Source organism: Heteronotia binoei, chromosome 2 (genome assembly GCF_032191835.1).
Source record: "Heteronotia binoei isolate CCM8104 ecotype False Entrance Well chromosome 2, APGP_CSIRO_Hbin_v1, whole genome shotgun sequence".
Taxonomy (NCBI): domain Eukaryota; kingdom Metazoa; phylum Chordata; class Lepidosauria; order Squamata; family Gekkonidae; genus Heteronotia; species Heteronotia binoei.
This window is the reverse complement of record NC_083224.1, coordinates 194,935,165-194,956,140: the sequence shown is the minus strand read 5'-3', so window position 1 is coordinate 194,956,140 and position 20,976 is coordinate 194,935,165. Positions and strand designations below refer to the sequence as shown.

The window sequence follows — 20,976 nt, the reverse complement described above, 5'->3', positions numbered from 1 at the left end:
ATCAGGGGGTGTGGCCTGATATGCAAATAAGTCCCTGCTGGGCCTTTTCTACAAAAAGCCCTGTGTGGAACAGTGGTGACATCAGGAGGTGTGGCCTGATATGCAAATGAGCCCCTGCTGGGCCTTTTCTACAAAAAGTCCTGTGAAGAACAATGATGACATCAGGTGTGGCCTGATATGCAAAAGAGTCCCCACTGGGCTTTTCTACAAAAAGAACCCTGTGTAATAGTATATAATAGTCCTCCTTTCTCTACCTTCTCTATCCCGTGCATAATCTTGTAAACCTCTATCATGGCACCCCTCAGTTGACGTTTCTCCAGGCATTTTAACTTTTCTTCCTAGGGAAAGTGTTCCAACCCTTTAATCATTCTAGTTGCCCTTTTCTGCACTTTCCCCAATGCTGTAATATTTTTTTTGAGGCGCGGTGACCAGGGAGGGATGGTGGCTCAGTGGTAGAGCATCTGCTTGGTAAGCAGAAGGTCCCAGGTTCAATCCCCGGCATCTCCAACTAAAAAAGGGTCCAGGCAAAAAGGTGTGAAAAACCTCCGCTTGAGACCCTGGAGAGCTGCTGCCAGTCTGAGAAGACAATACTGACTTTGATGGACTGAGGGTCTGATTCAGTATAAGGCAGCTTCATATGTTCATATATGTTCAGAATTGTACACAGCATTCCAAATGAAGCCGCACCATCGATTTATACAGGGGCATTCTGATACCGGCTGCTTTGCTTTCAATCTCCCTTCCTAATAATACCTAATAATCTCGTCTTCCCATAACGTGACCAATGTACAATAGCCTTAGTTTGGTCATTTTGGCTTCTGGGGAGTGTTCAGGCTCTAGTTGATCTAATGTATTCTCTCCCCCCCCCCCCCCGTTTCTTTTCTACAGAGTGTGGCTATGACCCCTACAACCCCGAACTCCCCAACCCCTCGGGCCAAAGCAGAAACGGGAGCTTGGAGGATGTCACCGACCCGGCCCCGAGTATTCTGGAACTGGAGCTGGTCAACCAGGCGATCGAAGCTGTCAGAAACGAAGTTGAGCGCGAGCAGAAGAAGTACGAGGAACTTCTGGAGACCACTAAGGAGTATGCCACGTCCGAGCCTCCGTCGCTGGTCTCCGGTGCCACCGGGCCAGCTTCCGTGACCAAAGCCAACTCCTTTACTTCCTTGGAATACAACCCGGGTAGCTACAGCGCAAGCAGCACTGACTACAACCCCACCCCTCTCGCTGCGGCCTCCACGAGCCGATCGAGCAAGTACACCTTGGATTTTCCTGGCAGTGCCAAATCGAAGGGCAGCTCGCTGGAGTACGTCCCCACGGTGGTCACCCAGCCGAAGAAATACAGCCATTCCTTTGCGAACAGCAAGTACATAATAGACAAATCCAAGCCTTCGACGGACTTGGAGTACGACCCTCTTTCCAATTACTCTGCGCGGCTTTTGGGCAAAGCCAGCGCCAAGGAACCGAAGGGGACCAAAAGGAACAGAGCCGTCGACCACGGAGATGCGTATTCTCCGCTGCTCAAGAAGCACTGCGACGCGGCTGCCAGCCCATCGCCCGTCGCAAAGTTCTCAGACTCGGAAGATGATCAAGATTTGGGAGGTGAAGCGGCTCCGGCAGGCCGTTCGAAACCCAAAGGCAGCTCGGACAGCAAGGGGAGCGACCTGCCGGTCACCGAAGCAAAGGGGATCCAACAGGACGAATTGCGCTCCCGGCAGATGAAGGAGACGGCAGTGCAGTACGACATGGAAGATATCGAAAGCGCTCAGGGGACCATTGTTGGAGACGCTCTGCAGAAGGAGGCAAAGTTAGCCAAGGTCCTTTCCAACAGGAACGAGAAAGGGAAAGGGAAAAACAAAGAGGTAACAAAAGACAAAGTGAAAGAGAAAAACGCAGAGGGGAAGAAGGCTGAAGGCAGAGCTGCAGACAAGGAGAAGACCGGCACAAAAGAGCACAGGAGGAACGGGGAGAGAAGCGAGAAGAAACGTGACAAGCCCCACACTGGCGGATCTTTAAAAACCCCCGACAAGCTGAAAACTGGGAAAGGGACGTGCGGGAAGCAAGAGATCTCTGGGAAGAACAAAAAAGAGGGCCACAGTAAAGCATCTAGCAGCGAGAAAGTGAAAAGCCCCAAGAAAGACTCCAAGCTAAGACCCGTCAACGCAGCAGGCAAGAAAGAGGCACGCGAGGCCAAGCGGAAAGACGGAAAGGCCAAGCCGCTAACCTCGGAGCCACCAAAGGCAAAGCCAGCTGACTCCCAGAGGAAGGGCAGCGCCAAGGGGGAGTGCCGGGCAAAGCAACGGACGCTGAGCCATGCCGACCTCTTTGGTGATGAGAGCGGGGACGAGGGGCCCTTGGCTCAGCCCCCTCCGGTGGTGTTCCCCAGCGTCAGTTCAGACTCGGACGGAGACGACGGTGGCTCGCCCTTGCCCTGTTACAACGGGGTGCCGAGCCTGAAACGTCCCAAGCTGTCCAAAGAGCCTCCGCCTTCCCCCTCCTCCTCTTCTTCTGATGATGTGGCTTACTCAGTCCTCGAGAAGGACCTGGATTTCGAGTCAGACCCAATGGAGGAGTGCCTCCGGATTTTTAACGAATCCACAGACGTAAAGACGGAAGACAAAGGCCGGCTGGGGAAACAGGTAAGAATTGGGGAGGCAGGGGGGAGACGACGGAGAAGTGATATGATCACCATCTTCCAAGTACTTGAAGGGCTGTCGTATAGACGATGGTGCAGAGTTGTTTTCTGTTGCCCCGGAAGGTAAGACCAGAACCAACGGGTTGAAATTAAATTAGAAGAAATTTGGGCTAAACCAGGGGAGCCTCATGTGCCTCTTTCACACATATTGTATGGCTCTTGACGCCCCCATTGCCCTGTCAGCCAGCTTGAAGAATGCATTTAAAGTTGCTTTCTTTATACTTTTCTTCTTCCTCCCTTCCCTCCCTCCTTCCATCCCTCCCTCCCTCCTTCCTTCCTTCCCTCCCTCCTTTCCTCCCTCCTTCCTTCCCTCCCTCATTCCCACCTGCCTTCCCACCTACCAGCCAGTCTACTATCCAGTCTGGTGTAGTGGTTAAGTGCGCGGACTCTTATCTGGGAGAACCAGGTTTAATTCCCCACTCCTCCGCTTGCACCTGCTGGAATGACCTTGGGTCAGCCATAGCTCTCGTAAGAATTGTCCTTGAAAGGGCAGCTTCTGTAGGAGCTCTCTCAGCCCCACCTACCTCACAGGGTGTCTGTTGTGGGGGGGGGGGGAGGTAAAGAAGATTGTGCCCGCTGTGACACTCTGAGATTCAGAGTATAGGGCAGGATATCAATCCAATATCTTCTATCTTCTTTCGACGATGAAAGCTGGGTTCCTTAAAAGCTTATGCTACAATAATATCGGTTCGTCTTAGAGGTGCCACTGGACTCTTTATTTTTCAGCAACAGACTGACGTTGCTAACTCCTCTAGATCTCAAGTCTTCAAAGTACCATTTTGAAACTTTTTTCTCCCCACCCCCTCCTTCTCTTTCTAGCCATCCAGAGAGGAAGAGACTGAAGAAAAAGTTGGGGAGGACGGCTTAACCACCCTCTTTCCTGGTCAGAAGAGGAGGATCTCCCACGTTACCAAACAAGGAAGCGTAAGTGGCTCTTTCGGAGCAACCCTGGAGGCGTGAAATACCATTGGTTGTGGGGGGGGGGGCTCCACACACGAACTCTTGTCCCACAGCCTTATCTCTGACCCCTTGCTGACTAGGGACTCGACGTGCCCTCAAGTCCATTTGAAAAGGATTAAGAATACCATTTGCTCAGCTATGGAACGTGGTATGTATAATAAAGACATAAAGTGTCACAAGCTTCCCCGTGGCGCAGAGTGGTAAAGCTGCAATATTGCGGTCCGAGCTCTGCTCACGACCTGAGTTCGATCCCCGGCGGAAGCTGGTTTTTCAGGTAGCCGGCTCCAGGTTGACTCAGCCTTTCATTCTTCCGAGGTCGGTCAAAGGAGTCCCCAGCTTGCTGGGGGGAAAGTGTAGATGACCGGGGAAGGCAATGGCAAACCACCCCATAAAAAGTCTGCCGTGAAAACGTTGTGAAAGCAACGTCACCCCAGAGTTGAAAATGACCGGTGCTTGCACAGGGGACCTTCCCCTTCCTTTCTTAACCTTTTAAAGGCTGAAAATCCACTCGAATTTGGGTCGACTTGCCAAAACAGGCATTCGCACACAACACCCGTGACTGCTGGCTGCTGCATGGAGGCCAGGGGTGGCCAAACTGAGGCTCGGGAGCCACATGTAGCTCTTTCACACATATTGCGTGGCTCTTGAAGCCCCCACCGCCCTGTCGGCCAGCTGGGAGAAGGCATTTGTCTGTTCAAATCGCTTCTCCAAGCCAAGCCAGCTGGTGACCTGGAGAATACATTTTAACTTGCTCTCTTTCCACCTCTCCTTCCCTCCCCCATCTATTTGCCTGCCTCCCTCCCTTCCTTGTTTAGTGGCTCTCAAACATCTGACGTTCATGTCTCGCAGCTCTCAAACAACTGACATTTATTCTATGTGTCTCTTACATTAAAGCAAGTTTGGCCACTCCAGCTCCAGGCAGTTTGGTGTAGTGGTTAAGTGTGCGGACTCTTATCTGGGAGAACCGGGTTTGATTCTCCACTCCTCCACTTGCACCTGCTGGAATGGCCTTGGGTCAGCCATAGCTCTGGCAGAGGTTGTCCTTGAAAGGGCAGCTGCTGTGAGAGCCTTCTCCAGCCCCACCTGCCTCACAGGGTGTCTGTTGTGGGGGAGGAAGGGAAAGGAGATTGTAGGCCGCTCTGAGACTCTGTCCTTGAAAGGGCAGCTGCTGTGAGAGTCCTCTCAGCCCTACCCACCTCACAGGGTGTCTGTTGTGGGGGAGGAAGGGAAAGGAGATTGTAGGCCGCTCTGAGACTCTGTCCTTGAAAGGGCAGCTGCTGTGAGAGCCCTCTCCAGCCCTACCCACCTCACAGGGTGTCTGTTGTGGGGGAGGAAGGTAAAGGAGATTGTGAGCCGCTCTGAGACTCTTCGGAGTGGAGGGCGGGATATAAATCCAATATCATCATCTTCTTCTCTGGGATATCTTCAGCTTTTCCTGTTGATTGATCTGCTTATCGTTTGCCCCACCTATCTCCCTGGTAGGGATCCCCAACAGCTTACCTAATTCTAGTTGTCTCCATTTTATCCTCGCACCACCCCTGTGAGATAAGTGAGCATGTGTGGGACTGGGTCAAGGCCAGCGTCAGGATTGGAACCTGGCTCTCGCAGGTCCTGCCCACCGTCCTGGCACCTACAAATACTAGCCTGCAGCTTGCCGCTTGACACCCGGCGCACCTTTGTCTGCGGTTGTGCACATTCACATTCACATTCAAATGCCGGCGTTCAAATAAGACCGATTTCCCACTAGCCTGACCTCGCTCTCACTCTCCTCTCCTCAGCGGGGCTTCTGTCGGATTTCGCACAAGCTGCCCCGAGGCTGCAACTCGCTCCGCCTCTTTCTTGCAGCAAACAAGATCCCCTAAAAACCAGTTTCTGTTTGCCGCACGAAAAAGGCAAAGCTAGGGGACTTCCGAGATCCGTCATCTTGGCTTCAGAATTGCCTGTAGATCGTCTTCCTGCAACAACTCTGAGTCTGGCTGTTGGAGGAGTGTCACAGAAGTGATGCCCCCATAGACCCTCTGCGCTTTTCCTTCGGCATGGGACTTTTACGGGGGAGGGGGGAGGGAGGGAGCCAGCAGCAACTGCCCTCTGTGCTCTCCGTGCGTCCTGAAGCTCTGCGGGCATGAAAGCTGGCATATCAGCAGAAAAAGAAGAACTCCCGATCGCTTTTATGCTTTCACTTTCCCCAGTACATCTTTAAAGCAGCATTTTCCCACTTCTAAAGCGACGACTCTACTTAACAAGTAGGTGTTTTTGTCTAATTCTACTCCCCGATGGGTCACTCTGCCTAACAGCAAAAGACTAGCTCAAAAGGCCTCGAAAGGCTACGGACAGTCTTAACTATTTCAACTGGATTGAATATAATTATCAAAATTGACCCGGACTATAATTGGATATATATCAAAGAGATTATCAAGAATTTGCAATACGATCTGAACACAAAGGAGATATACAGTAAAGAGTTCTGTCTCTAGTGCCTGACTGTATTTGAAAGAATGGTTTCTAAAATTTTAGTTGAAGCTGTTTTAGAACAGGGACTAACAGGAGAATGTACAATCTGACTTAAGAGACTGAGTTTTGATATGGCACCGTTTAATGAAATGGCACATAGAAAAGATATTTGCGCCAATCTCAGCTTTCTGAAGGAAGATCTTATTTATGCAGCTCCTTAGAGATTATTTTATGCTGACAGCTAATGATCTGAGGGAAGAAGATCTGACAGCTAATGAAATGGCAAATCTGCAGGGGTCCAGTACGGCAGTGAAAGTAGAAGGGGAGACTGATATTTTGCGAAGCAAACAAAGGAAAAGTAAAGTGATCTCTTCTGACGCACTTTCAAAACCAGACTGGAAGTTAAGCTGCAGTAAAATCAAGTGGAGAGGGAAAAATGGCGAGGAATTCTTCCCCCTGTGGTTGAGGGGGCAGGCCTTGTTGAGAAGAGAACAGCTGCACTCCAATCAACAAATCTGGATTTGGAAGGCCATTCGAAAAAAGGAGTTTGGATTTTTTTTCTTCTGCTTTGGTGAATGGCTGAACAAGGAACTCTGACTAAGAAATGAAATGTGATACCAAAAGATAAACTTTGATTAAATGGGCTGCCTCGGATACAATTTGGGTGTAGAAATCAAAGGAACTTAAAAGTTTTTTAATCTTTGGGAAGAAGGACTCTGGAATTTGGGTTCTTTTTTCCCTCTTTCCTGATGAATAAACAAACATGTAACTATTAATAATGAACAGATGTTATACTTTAAAAGAATAAGGGAGATCTTGAAAAAGTAATGAGTGTAGTTAACATATTTCTCTATATAGTAGATGTATGGACAGTTTGCCTATTTAGTGAGACTGCTTATAATGATGTAAGAATAGGATCAAGGGTGAAAAAGGCAGATAGCATAATTGCTGTGGAATTTGGTAGATTTGGTAATTTGACAAACTTGCTTTTAGTATGTTATCAGGAGAAATGATTTAGACGGAGATAGACAAAATATGCAGTTGTATTTTATGTAATTTGCTGTGGACAAAGAAATGATTTTTATGTGCTTCTTTTAATAAGGATTTTTCTAAATCAATAACTAACTTTGTGCTTATTATAGGCGTGAGTTAAATTAGATAAATTTGACGTTGAGACAGTCTTGAAAGAAAAAAATCTTCTTTCTTAACTGGTTATATTTAATTTGTGTTTAGGAAGAACTGTTTAGATTTACATTGCTTTACTAGTTTATTTAAAAAAATTATTCTTTTTTTATTATTCTGGTAAAAGAAGAAAGGATGGTAATATTTAAGGAGATTTTTATACTGGTAGGTAGAATGATTTGCGCATTTTATTGGGAGGTGGAATTATAATTGATATATTTATACTGATATATTTGGTTTCTGTTTCTGTTTTCCCCAGTCAAGGCCCCTTTTCCCTCTTTCCCCCTCTTTTTATGTATTTTCTGCAATGCTTCTTTATTGTAGTTTAAATCAATAAAACTTTTAAATATCCGAAAAAGGCAAAGCGAGTTGCAGCCCCGGGGGCAGATAGTGTGAAATCCGACGGAAGCCCCCGCAGAGAAGAGGAGCGCGAGAGCGGCAGAAGGCTAGTGGGAAATCATTACGTGTTTATACAAATTCGGACAGTGCAGGTTGGCACCCCAGCCTCCCTTTGCGTGGCACAAACGCCTTCTGCTCACCTCCCCCTTAGGGTCTTGCACCCTGCGGGGCTGATGCATGCCAACCTGTTTTCCCAAACGAAATGGCCTTCTATTGGCAATGCTTGCCTTTTCCAGCTTTCTTCCTGTGCCTCTCTCCCCCCACCGGGGTCAATAAGCTCTCTGTTGTCACAAAGAAAACTTTTGCTGTCAGCATAAATAAGCGCTGGGCCAGTTGTGCATCCTCTGTCAATTTATCTGTTAACTCTCCCCCCCCCCCTTTTCCCAGGCAATACCCCCCCCCACCAAAGCGAGAGATAACAGATTGGCGTTAAATGGGTTGGAAAGCCCCGAACTCAAATATTTGCAACGGCAAACCACTTTACAAAGCTGAGCGCGTGGAGATGGTGAGGGCAGAGTGTGCTGTGATAACCTGAGCGTGCCCCTTGGGTGAGATTCAGGTCGCGTGTGCTTTAACCCTTTCCTTCCGGTGAATCCTTTTCTCTCTTAAAGTCGCCAAGTCCCTTATGGAATTTTGGACAAGTCCAAATGCAAGAAATATCTGGGGACTTTGGGGGTGGAACCAGGAGACTTTGGGGGTGGAGCCAAGAGACATTAGGGGTGGAGCCAAGATCAAGTCTGTGACAAGCATAATTGAACTCTGAAGGGAGTTCTGGCCATCACATTTAAAAGGACGGCACACCTTTTCAATTCCTTTTTTCCATAGGAAATAATGAAGGATAGGGGCACCTTCTTTTGGGGCTCATAGAATTGGACCCCCTGGTCCAATCTTTTTGAAACTTGGGGGTTTTTTTGGGGAGAGGGACTAGATGCTATACTGAAAATTTGGTGCCTCTACACCAAAAAACAGTCCCCCGAGAGACCCAGATACCCGCAGATCAATTCTCCATGATTTTCTATGGGAATAAATCTCCATAGGGAATAATAGAATTCCAAGCAGACATTTCCCTCCCCTCCCCCTTCTTTCTGATGACCCTGAAGCTCTCTCAGCCCCACCTACCTCACAAGGTGTCTGTAGTGGGGGAGAAAGGGAAAGGAGATTGTAGGCCGCTCTGAGCCTCTGTCCTTGAAAGGGCAGCTTCTGGGAGAGCTCTCTCAGCCCCATCTGGCTCACAGGGTGTCCATTGTGGGGGAGGAAGAGAATGGAGATTGTAGGCCGCTCTGAGACTCTGTCCTTTAACGGGCAGCTGCTGTGAGAGCTCTCTCCGCCCCACCCACCTCACAGGGTGTCTTGTGAGGGGGGAAAAGATATAGGAGATTGTAAGCTGCTCTGAGCCTCTGATCCAGAAAGAAAGGCAGGGTATAAATCTGCTTTCTTCTTCTTCTTCTTGGAAACAAATCGACAGCGCGAGCCCACCTTTCTGGATTAGTCTGTTCAAAACGCGGCCTCCCATTCAGAGTACGCAGGGCCTCCTCCCCCGGTGCCGGACTCTCTTACCTTCTCAAACCAACACTGAGGCTCTTGGCCCTTGCAGGCGGAAGTCCCAAGCAAGCCGGCGGTCCGGCCTTACCGCCCACCCACCGCCCAAGAGGTCTGCTACCAGAGGATCCGCCTGGCTCAACAGCAGGCGGCGCAGCTGGCCCTGCACTCAACTGTGCTGGCGGCTGCGGCGCCTCCGAGGAGCTCCCCCGCGCTGCACAAAGGAGAGAAGAAGCGGATCGCTCACGTGCCCAGCAGCGCAGCTCTGCCTGTGGCCACCTCCTGCAGTAAGTGAGGGTGGGGGTGGGGACAGGAGCCTGGCACACCGGACCACGAGGATCAAACGCCTGTTGACTTCAGCCGTTTAACTGAGAGCCGGTTTGGTGTAGTGGTGAAGTGTGGGGACTCTTAATCTGGGAGAACCGGCTTTGATTCCCCACTCCGCCACTTGCACCTGCTGGAATGGCCTTGGGGCAGCCATAGCTCTGGCAGAGGTTGTCCTTGAAAGGGCGGCTTCTGGGGAGAGCTCTCTCAGCCCCACCCGCCTCACAGGATGTCTGTTGTGGGGGAGGAAGGGAAAGGAGATTGTAGTCCGCTCTGAGCCTCTGTCCTTGAAAGAGCAGCTTCTGGGAGAGCTGTCTCAGCCCCACCCATTTCACAGGGTGTCTGTTGTGGGGGAGCAAGGGAAAGGAGATTGTAGGCTGCTCTGAGCCTCTGTCCTTGAAAGGGCAGCTTCCGGGAGACCTCTCTCACACACCCCCCCCACCTCACAGGGTGTCTGTTGTGGGGGAGGAAAGGAAAGGAGGTTGTAGGCTGCTTTGAGCCTCTGTTCTTGAAAGGACAGCTTCTGGGAGAGCTCTCTTATCCCTACCCACCTCACAGGGTGTCTATTGTGGGGGAGAAAGGGAAAGAAGATTGTAGGCCGCTCTGGGACTCTGTCCTTGAAAAGGGCACCTGCTGTGATAGCTCTCTCAGTCCCACCTGCCTCACAGGGTGTCTGCTGTGGAGGATGAAGGGAAATGGGATTGTAGGCCGCTTTGAGCCTCTGTCCTTGAAAAGGCAGCTCCTAGAGAGCTCTCTCAGCCCCACCTGCCTCACAGGGTGTCTATTGTGGGGGAAGAAGAGAAAGGAGATTGTAGGCCGCTTTGAGGCTCTGTTCTTGAAAGGGCAGCTTCTGGGAGAGATCTCTCAGCCCCACCTGCCTCACAGGGTGTCTGCTGTAGGGGAGGAAAGGAAAGGAGATTGTAGGCCACTCTGAGATTCTGTCCTTTAAAGGGTAGCTTCTGGGACAGTTCTCTCAACGGCACCCACCTCACAGAGTGTCTGTTGTGGGGGAGGATGGGAATGGAGATTGTAGGCTGCTCTGAGACTGTCTTTGAAAGGGCAGCTTCTGGGAGAGCTCTCTCAGCCCCACCTGCCTCACAGGGTGTGTTAGCAGCCTCAACGAATGGAGAAAATGGAGACTTTGCTCTGTAGCTCTGCTGTGTGATTGAGAGAGCCTTGCAAAGCAAGCTCCCCCTTCCTCCCCAATGGAGCAACCTCAACCAATGGAGAAAATGGATACTTTGTTCTGTAGTTCTGCTGTGTGATTGAGAGAGCTTGAGAAATCAAGCTCCCCCTTCCTCCCCAAGGAAGCAGCCTCAACCAATGCAGACAATGGAGACTTTGCTCTGTAACTCCTGTGTGATTGAGAGAGCCTGGCAAAGCAAGCTGAGATGCAGACTCTAGTAAGAGAGAGGGAGAAGGAAGCAGATGACAGCCAGTTGCTTGGGGGCCTTATAGGAGCCCTCCGGGGGCCTGATTCGGCCCCCGGGCTGCATATTTGACACCTGGTGTAGGGGAATTGTCCAAGCAGCACACTCGCTTTTCTGTAGTCTATCTCTGTTTACATGCCTCTGTTTTCATGGCTAGTTGTATGCCGTTTATGTCCCAATGGTTTGTTTTTTAATAGGGTGGCATTGTTTTAATTGTAAGCCACCTCAAACAGAACTCAGAGGCGGCAACACAGAAGCATCCAAAATAAATTATGTGGCCTTCCCGGTTACATTAGTCCAGATGCAGCTGTTTTGGGGAGGGACGGTGGCTCAGCGGTAGAACTTCTGCTTGGTAAGCAGAAGGTCCCAGGTTCAATCCCCAGCATCTCCAACTCAAAAGGGTCCAGGCAAGTAGGTGATGGAGATGGAGGGACAGTGGCTCAGTGGTAGAGCATCCGGTTGATAATCAGAAGGTCCCAGGTTCAATCTCCGGCATCTCTAACTCAAAGGGGCCCACGCAGTAGGTGATGGAGATGGAGGGATGGTGGCTCAGTGGTAGAGCATCTGCTTGGGAAGCAGAAGGTCCCAGGTTCAATCCCCAGCATCTCTAACTCAAAGGGGCCCAGGCAGTAGGTGATGGAGATGGAGGAACAGTGGCTCAGTGGTAGAGCATCTGCTTGGTAAGCAGAAGGTCCCAGGTTCAGTCCCCGGCATCTCCAACTAAAAAGAGTCCAGGCAGTAGGTGATGGAGATGGAGGAACAGTGGCTCAGTGGTAGAGCATCTGCTTGATAAGCAGAAGGTCTCAGGTTCAATCCCCGGCATCTCCAACTCAAAAGGGTCCAGGCAAAGTAGGCATGAAAAACCTCAGATTGAGACCCTGGAGAGCCGCTGCCAGTCTGAGGAGACAATACTGACTTTGATGGACCGAGGGGGTGGGTCTGATTCAATAGAAGGCAGCTTCATATGTTCTCCCCCCTCTTCTGTCTGCCGAAATCCCATCAGGCACTGACGGGGCCAACTTGGCTTGCTCTGTGTCCGCACATCCGGTCATTCGGTCCCCTCTGCAGTGTTTGGGTTTTTAAGTTCTTTGCTTTGTGTCTTTCCAGCCCCCGGAGGTCCTCAGAGAGCAGTTCCACCCAGGAGCATGGCTTCTTCCAACGGCACCGACGCGTTGTCCTTGAAGGCGCGTACACTGGCCGGGATGGCCTCCAAGACGACCAACACGAATGTCCCTAAGAGGATAGCGCACGCCCCCTCACTGCAGGTAAAGCCCACATGGACGCCGGGAGTCTTTTATGGCGGGGGTCGTGGATGGAATCCTAGCAGGAGCTCATTTGCATATTAGGCCATGCCCCCCTGCTGTAGCCGATCCTCCAAGAGCTGGGGGGGGGGGTGTCACTCACTCAGGTTTTGCTGTCTTGGCTTAAACTGAAAAGGTTTTTAACTAACTATCGTCAGCCGCCTTAAGCCACCAGGAAAGGAGGGATATAAATGTTATTAAAAAAATAATATCCTATGACTCTTCAGTTAGAGGCTTCCCGTTAGAGAGCTTGACCTTTTGGAATTAGGCGGAGGCTGCATCACTTAAGTGACGTCGGTTCCCTTTCGTTCTTCCTAGAGATCCAGTTTGGTGTAGTGGTTAAATGCATAGACTCTTATATGGGAGAACCGGTTTGATTCCACACTCGTCCACTTGCACCTGCTGGAATGGCCTTGGGTCAGTCGTAGCTCTAGCAGGAGTTGTCCTGGAAAGGGCAGCTTCTGAGAGAGCTTTCTCAGCCCCACCCACCTCACAGGGTTTGATTCCCCACTCCTCCACTTGCACCTGCTGGAATGGCCTTGGGTTAGCCATGGCTCTCGCAGAGGTTGTCCTTGAAAGGGCAGCTGCTGTAAGAGATCTCTCAGCCCCACCCACCTCACAGGGTGTCTGTTGTGGGGAAGGAAGCGAAAGGAGATTGTATGCCACTCTGAGACTCTGTCCTTGAAAGGGCAGCTTCTGGGAGAGCTCTCTCAGCCCCACCTGCCTCACAGGGTGTCTCTAGTGGGGGAGGAAGGGAAAGGAGATTTTAGGCCGCTCTGAGACTCTGTCCTTGAAAGGGCAGCTTCTGGGAGAGCCCTCTCAGCCCCACTCACCTCATAGGGTGTCTGTTGCGGGGGAGGAAGGGAAAGGATATTGTAGGCCACTCTGAGATTCTGTCTTTGAAAGGGCAGCTTCTGGGAGAGTTCTCTAAGCCTCACCCACCTCACAGAGTGTCTGTTGTGGGAGAGGAAGGGAAAGGAGATTGTAGGCCGCTCTGAGATTCTGTCTTTGAAAGGGCAGCTTCTGGGAGAGTTCTCTAAGCCTCACCCACCTCACAGAGTGTCTGTTGTGGAAGAGGAATGGAAAGAAGATTGTAGGCCGCTCTGAGCCTCTGTCCCTGAAAGGGCAGCTTCTGGGAGAGCCCTCTCAGCCCCACCCACCTCAAAGGGTGTCTGTTGTGGGGGCAGAAGATATAGGAGATTGAATCAGGGACTCAGAGTGGCTTACACAGAGAAGGGCAGGGTATAAACCTGCGGTGGTCTTCTTCTTCTTCTTCTAGAGTGCCACCTTAAAGCGGCCGGTCATCCCAACGGAGTTTGGGGCCAAGGTTCCCACCAACATTCGCCAGAGGTACCTCCACCTTTTCATCGACGAGTGTTTGAAGATCTGCTCTTCGCAACAGGAAGCCTTCGACAAGGTGCACGCGCGTGCGTGTGTGTACTGGGGAGGGGGCAGCGCGTCTTCGTGGGGGTCCTGAAGAGCACCTCATCCACCACCGTCGGTTGTAAGGTTTTGCCCAGGTTCTGTCGTGAGACTCTTCAAGCGTGATCAGAAGACGTTTCAATTGATGGTGCTTGAAGCTAATCTTCCATGGCAAGGAAGTCACTAGTCCGGGTCTTGCCAGACTGGAGCATGATTGGAAGTTACCAGCTGTTATAGATGAGCTTCTAGAGATGAGAGCCAGTTTGGTGTAGTGGTTAAGTGTGCAGACTCTTATCTGGGAGAACCGGGTTTGATTCCCCACCCCTCCACTTGCAGCTGCTGGAATGGCCTTGGGTCAGCCCTAGCTCTGGCAGAGCTGTCCTTGAAAGGGCAACTTCTGGAAGAGCTCTCTCGGCCCCACCCGACTCACAGGGTGTCTGTTGTGGGGGAGGAAGGGAAAGGAGATTGCACGGCACTCGGAGACTGTGTCCTTGAAAGGGCAGCTGCTTTGAGAGCTCTCTCAGCCCCACCCACCTCACAGGGTGTCTGTTGTGGGGGAAGGAGATAAAGGAGATTGTAGGCTGCTCTGAGCCTCTGTCCCTGAAAGGGCAGCTGCTGTGAGAGCCCTCTCAACCCCACCCACCTCACAGGGTGTCTGTTGTGGGGGAAGGAGATAAAGGAGATTATAGGCTGCTCTGAGCCTCTGTCCTTGAAAGGGCAGCTTCTGGGAGAGCTCTCTCAGCCCCGCCTGCCTCACAGGGTGTCTGTTGTAGGGGGGGAAGATATAGGAAATTGTAGGCCGCTCTGAGTCTCTGATTCAGAGAGAAGGGCGGGGTATAAATCTGCTCTTCTTCTTCCTCTTGTTCTTCTTCCTCTTCTCTTCTTCCTCCTCCTCCTCCTGACATCAGCACCTCTTGCCCATTAACACCAAGCTGGGGAGGGTGAGGAAGCAGCCGGGCTGAGGACTGGGGAGAACGTCACATCTTGGCGTTGAGAGACGTGGCCCAACACGATTGGAACCCCGTGAAATGCATTCCAGCCTGTGCTTGATGTTGTCTTTTTTTAATTGGCTGCGGGGCTGGTCCCTGTATTAGAAAGAAATGTAGCCAAGGAAGGAGCGCCCCAGATGCTCTCATAACACCGGCGAATGGCTTGAAGCTCCAAATCTACCTCAAACAGCCTCTCCTCACCCCACAGGGTTGGGCACTTGAACATGGGGTAGGGTTGCTAAGTCCCTCACAGCCTCCAGCTCGCAAGTGACACCATCGCACTGGCAACGTCTTGCGCTGGCTGCTCTAGGAGCTTCTGGGAAAATTCCATGATTTCCCCCGGACGCTCTAGCAATTTGGGAGGGTACCATAGAGTTTTCCCTCCCAAATTGCTAGAACGTCCGGGGAAGGGATGAAATTTTCCCAGAAGCTCCTAGAGCGGCCGGCAGATTGGGAACCTCTGGGGCGGCAACTACCATGGAGGTATGATATTGGTGTCTTCCACAGGCTCTGTCTGAAGAGAAGGTGGCTTACAAGCGCAGCACCAGCCGGAACATATACCTGAACGTGGCGGTGAACACCCTGAAGAAACTTCGTAGCCTGCTGCCCGGCCCTTCCCAGGGTGCAAACAGTACGTACTTGTCCTCTGGGCCTCAGCTTGCATTAGGAGAGCCAGCTTGGTGTAGTGGTGAGAAGTGCTGTCTCGGTCTTGGAGAGCCAGGTTCGAGTCTGCGCTCCTCCACAGGCAGCCAGCTGGGTGACCTTGGGCCGGTCCCAGTTCTCTCAGAGGTGTTCTCTCAAGAGCTGTTCTCTCAGGGCTCTCTCAGCTCCCCCTGCCTCGCTGTGTCTGTTGTGGGGGAGGAAGGGAAAGGAGATTGTAGGCCGCTCTGAGACGCTGTCCTTGAAAAGGCAGCTTCTGGGAGAGCTTTCTCAGCCCCACCCGCCTCACAGGGTGTCTGTGGTGGGGGAGGAAGGGAAAGAAGATTGTAGGCTGCTCTGAGACTCTCTCCCTGAAAGGGCAACTTCTGGGAGAGCTCTCTCAGCCCCACCCACCTCACAGGGTGTCTCTTGTGGGGGAGGAAGGGAAAGGAGATTGTAGGCCTCTCTGAGACTCTGTCCTTGAAAGGGCCTCTTCTGGGAGAGCTCTCTCAGCCCCACTCGCCTCATAGGGTGTCTGTTGTGGGGGAGGAAGGGAAAGGAGATTGTAGGCCGCACTGAGATGCTGTCCTTGAAAGGCAGCTTCTGGGAAAGCTCTCTCAGCCCCACCCGCCTCACAGTGTGTCTGTTGAGGGGGAGGAAGGGAAAGGAGATTGTAGGCCCCTTTGAGACGCTGTCCTTGAAAGGGCAGCTTCTGGGAGAGCTCTCTCAGCCCCACCCACCTCACAGGGTATCTGTTGTGGGGGAGGAAGTAAAAGGAGATTGTAGGCCACTTTGAGACTCTGTCCTTGAATGGGCAGCTTTTGACGGTATGGCCCGTCAGCAGACCATACTGGGCTAATAGGATCAACAATCTGTCAGGACAGAAGGCCTGTACCTGGATTCAGGATCAAACTCTTTCAATTCTTTTTGCACGATTCATGATTGTTAACATTGCTTGACTCTCAAAGGTAGGACCAGAACTAATGGTTTGAAATTAAATCAAAAGAGTTTCCGGCTCAACATGATGAAGAACTTCCTGACCATTATAGTGGTTCCTCAGTGGAGCAGGCTTCTTAGGGAGGTGGTGGGCTCTCCTTCCATGGAGGTTTCTAAACAGAGGCTAGATGGCCATCTGACAGCAATGCGGATCCTGTGAATTTAGGGGGAGGTGTTTGTGAGTTTCCTGCATTGTTCAAGGGGTTGGACTAGATGTCTGTGGAGGTCCCTTCCAACTCTATGTTTCAATGATTCTATGTTCTTATGAAGACCAAGTCCTATGAGGAAAGGTTGAAGGAGCTGGGCATGTTTAGCCTGGAGAGGAGGAGGCTGAGAGGTGATAGGATCACCATCTTCAAGTACTTGAAGGGCTGTCATCTAGACGATGGTGTGGAATTGTTTTCTGTGGCCCCAGAAGGCCGGACCGGAACTAATGGGTTGAAATTAAATCAAAAGAGTTTCCAGCTCAACATGAGGAAGAACTTCTTGACCGTTAGAGCGGTTCCTCAGTGGAACAGGCTTCCTCCTCGGGAGGTGGTGGGCTCTCCTTCCTTGGAGGTTTTTAAACAGAGGCTAGATGGCCACCTGACAGCAATGAAGATCGTGTGAATGTAGGGGAAAGGGGTTTGTAAGTTTCCTGCACTGTGCAGGGGGTTGGACTAGATGACCCTGGAGGTCCCGTCCAACTCTAGGATTCCATTTTCCTGCTTCCTCTTCCAGAGCCCAGCAACAGGAAGATGGTGTCCCACGAAGCCATGCTGGGAGGCAAACTGGCCACCAAAATCAGCTTCTCGCTCAACCGATCCACCAGCTTGCAGGCGGAGGACCTGACAGGTGCGTCCCTCTTTCTGTAGCCCTTTGGGGTGACTCCGGTGAGTTTTGTGTCACAGGAGGGGTTTTCATTCATTCCTCCTTGTCCATCCTTTCTGCTGGGGGGTACAGAGCAGTGGTTAAAAATATAAGAGCAATAAGGGAAGCCATGTTGGATCAGGCCAATGTCCCATCCAGTCCAACACTCTGTGTCACACAGTGGCCAAAAAACCCAGGCGCCATCAGGAGGTCCATCAGTGGGTCCAGAACTCCAGAAGCCCTCCCAATCTTGCACCCCCCCCCAAGGACCAAGAATGCTGAGTATCTTTCTCACAGACATAAAAGCATAAGAGAAGCCATGTTGGATCAGGCCAATGTCCCATCCAGTCCAACACTCTGTGTCACACAGTGGCTAAAACCCAGGTGCCATTAGGAGATCCACCAGCGGGTCCAGAACTCCAGAAGCCCTCCCAATCTTGCCCCCCGCAAGGACCAAGAATGCTGAGTATCTTTCTCACAGACATAAAAGCATAAGAGAAGCCATGTTGGATCATGCCAGTGGCCCATCCAGTCCAACTTTCTGTGTCACACAGTGGCCAAAAACCCCAGGTGCCATCAGGAGGTCCACCATTGGGGCCACGACACTAGAAGCCCTCCCACTGTGCCCCGCCCCCCCAAGCACCAAGAATACAGAGCATCACTGCCCCAGACATAAGAACATATGAGAAGCCATGTTGGATCAGGCCAAAGGCCCCTCCAGTCCAACACTCTGTGTCACACAGTGGCCAAAAACCCCAGGTGCCATCAGGAGACCCACCAGTGGGGCCAGAGCACCAGAAGCCCTCCCACTGTGCCCCTCCCAAGCACCAAGAATACAGAGCATCGCTGTCCCGGACAGTGTGCCATCTACACCTTGTGGCTAAGGGCCATTCGTGGACCTCTTCTCCACAACGGGGCCGTGGCTCAGTGGAAGCGCATCCGCTTGGCACGCAGAAGGTTCCAGGTTCAATCCTCGACTCCTCCAGTAAAGGGTAGGAGGGGATGTGAAAGACGTCTGCTTGGGACCCCGGTGACCCACTGCCAGTTTGAGTAGACTGTACGGACCTTGATGGGCTAAGGGTCTGGTTCAGTAGGAGGCAGCTTCAGGTGTTCATATGTTCCAAAAAGGAACTCAGACTAAAAACACTCCCAGCCAGTTTGGTGTAGTGGTTGAGTGCGCGGACTCTTATCTGGGAGAACTGGGTTTGATTCCCCAGTCCTCCACTTGCACCTGCTGGAATGGCCTTGGGTCAGCCATAGCTCTGGCAGAGGTTGTCCTTGAAAGGGCAGCTGCTGTGAGAGCCCTCTCAGCCCCACCTGCCTCACAGGGTGTCTGTTGTGGGGGAGGAAGGAGCCATGTTGGATCAGGCTAATGGCCCATCCAGTCCAACACTCTGTGTCACACAGTACCCAAAAATCCCGGGTGCCATCTGGAGGTCCATCAGTGGGGGCAGAAGCCCTCCCACTGTTGCCCCCCCAAGCACCAAGAATACAGAGCATCACTCCCCCAGACAGAGGGTTCCAACAATACACAGTGGCTAATAGCCGCTGATGGACCTCTGCTCCAGATGTTTATCCAATCCCCTCTTGAAGCTGTATATGCTTGTAGCCCCCGCCACCTCCTGTTTGAACTATGCCTCTGCAGTTAGAAGTTCGGTATCCATAACCGAAGGAGCCCCGTGGCACGGAGTGGTAAAGCTGAAGTCCAAGCTCTGCTCACGACCTAAGCTTGATGTTGGTGGAAGCTGGGTTCAGGTAGCCTTCCATCCTTCTGAGGTTGGTAAAATGAGTACCCAACTTGCTGGGCGGAAAGCGTAGATGACTGGGGAAGGCAATGGCAAAAAAAGAGTAAAGGTAGTCCCCTGTGCAAGCACCAGTCATTTCCAATGCTGGGGTGACGTTGCTTTCACAACGTTTTTACGGCAGACTTTTTACAGGGTAGTTTGCCATTGCCTTCCCCAGTCTTTTACACTTTCCCCCCAGCAAGCTGGGGACTCCTTTGACCGACCTCGGAAGGATGGAAGGCTGAGTCAACCTCAAGCCGGCTACCTGAACCAGCTTTTGCTGGGATTGAACTCAGGTCGTGAGCAGAGAGTTCAGATCACAGTGCTGCAGTACTGCAGCTTTACCACTCTGCGCCACAGAGCTGCTTTATGAAAAAAAAAACCCACATAAAACACAGTGAGAAAATGGACTTAAGCCAGGTCTGGCCCAACGATGGTTCGGGAGCCACATGTGGCTCTTTCACACATATTGTGTGGCTCTTGAAACCCTCACTACCCCATTGCCCAGCTCAGAGAAAGCATTTCTCTCTTTAAATCATTTGGATGCATTTGAAGTTAAAGTTGCTTTTCTTGCCACCTCTACCCCCCAAAAAGAAACCCTGTTTTCCTTCCATCCTTCTGTCCTTCCTTCCTTCCTACTCTCAAACATCTGACATTTATTGTATGTGGCTCTTGCATTAAGCAAGTTTCGTCACCCCTGACTTAAATGAACGTTTGAAGGGGCAGGGAAACGGCTGTGCTGGTTATCTGGAAACGGGCTGTGATTCAACCCTTCCAATCCTTTTTGGTAGATATTCGTGTAAGATAACTCACTGAAAATGTCAAGACAGTGTGCATTTTCAATAAAAAAGGCCAACACCATGCTGGGAATTATTAGGAAGGGAATTGAAAACAAATCAGCCAGTATCATAATGCCCCTGTATAAATCGATGGTGCGGCCTCAATTGGAGTGCTGTGTACCAAGCAGATGCTCTACCACTGAGCCACCGTACTTCCATCTCCATCACTTACAGCCTGGACCCTTTTAAGTTGGAGATGCCGGGGATTGAACCTGGGACCTTCTGATTATCAACCGGATGCTCTACCACTGAGCCACCGTCCTTCCATCTCCATCACTTACTGCCTGGACCCTTTTGAGTTGGAGATGCTGGGGATTGAACCTGGGACCTCCTGCTTACCAAGCAGATGCTCTACCACTGAGCCACCGTCCCTCCATCTCCATCACTTACTGCCTGGACCCTTTTGAATTGGAGATGCCAGGGATTGAACCTGGGACCTTCTGCTTACCAAGCAGATGCTCTACCACTGAGCCACCGTCCCTCCATCTCCATCACTTACTGCCTGGACCCTTTTGAATTGGAGATGCCAGGGATTGAACCTGGGACCTTCTGCTTACCAAGCAGATGCTCTACCACTGAGCCACCGTCCCTCCATCTCCATCACTTACTGCCTGGACCCTTTTGAGTTGGAGATGCCAGGGATTGAACCTGGGACCTTCTGCTTACCAAGCAGATGCTCTACCACTGAGCCACCGTCCCTCCATCTCCATCACTTACTGCCTGGACCCTTTTGAGTTGGAGATGCTGGGGATTGAACCTGGGACCTCCTGCTTACCAAGCAGATGCTCTACCACTGAGCCACCGTCCCTCCATCTCCATCACTTACTGCCTGGACCCTTTTGAGTTGGAGATGCCAGGGATTGAACCTGGGACCTTCTGCTTACCAAGCAGATGCTCTACCACTGAGCCACCGTCCCTCCATCTCCATCACTTACTGCCTGGACCCTTTTGAGTTGGAGATGCCAGGGATTGAACCTGGGACCTTCTGCTTACCAAGCAGATGCTCTACCACTGAGCCACCGTCCCTCCATCTCCATCACTTACTGCCTGGACCCTTTAGAGTTGGAGATGCCGGGGATTGAACCTGGGACCTCCTGCTTCCCAAGCAGGTGCTCTACCACTGAGCCACCGTCCCTCCATCTCCATCACCTACTGCCTGGACCCTTTTGAGTTGGAG

General features: G+C 51.5%; 1 protein-coding gene across 1 annotated transcript in view; it reads left to right on the top strand.

Annotated features, from left to right (window-relative positions):
• Positions 1-20,976, top strand: part of REXO1 (RNA exonuclease 1 homolog) — a 64,811-nt gene that overhangs the window by 23,464 nt on the left and 20,371 nt on the right. The window contains 7 exon segments of the mRNA XM_060233125.1: positions 889-2,639; positions 3,515-3,619; positions 9,282-9,513; positions 12,088-12,245; positions 13,561-13,698; positions 15,200-15,323; positions 17,048-17,161. Of these exon segments, the coding sequence (XP_060089108.1) occupies positions 889-2,639; positions 3,515-3,619; positions 9,282-9,513; positions 12,088-12,245; positions 13,561-13,698; positions 15,200-15,323; positions 17,048-17,161 (2,622 nt within the window).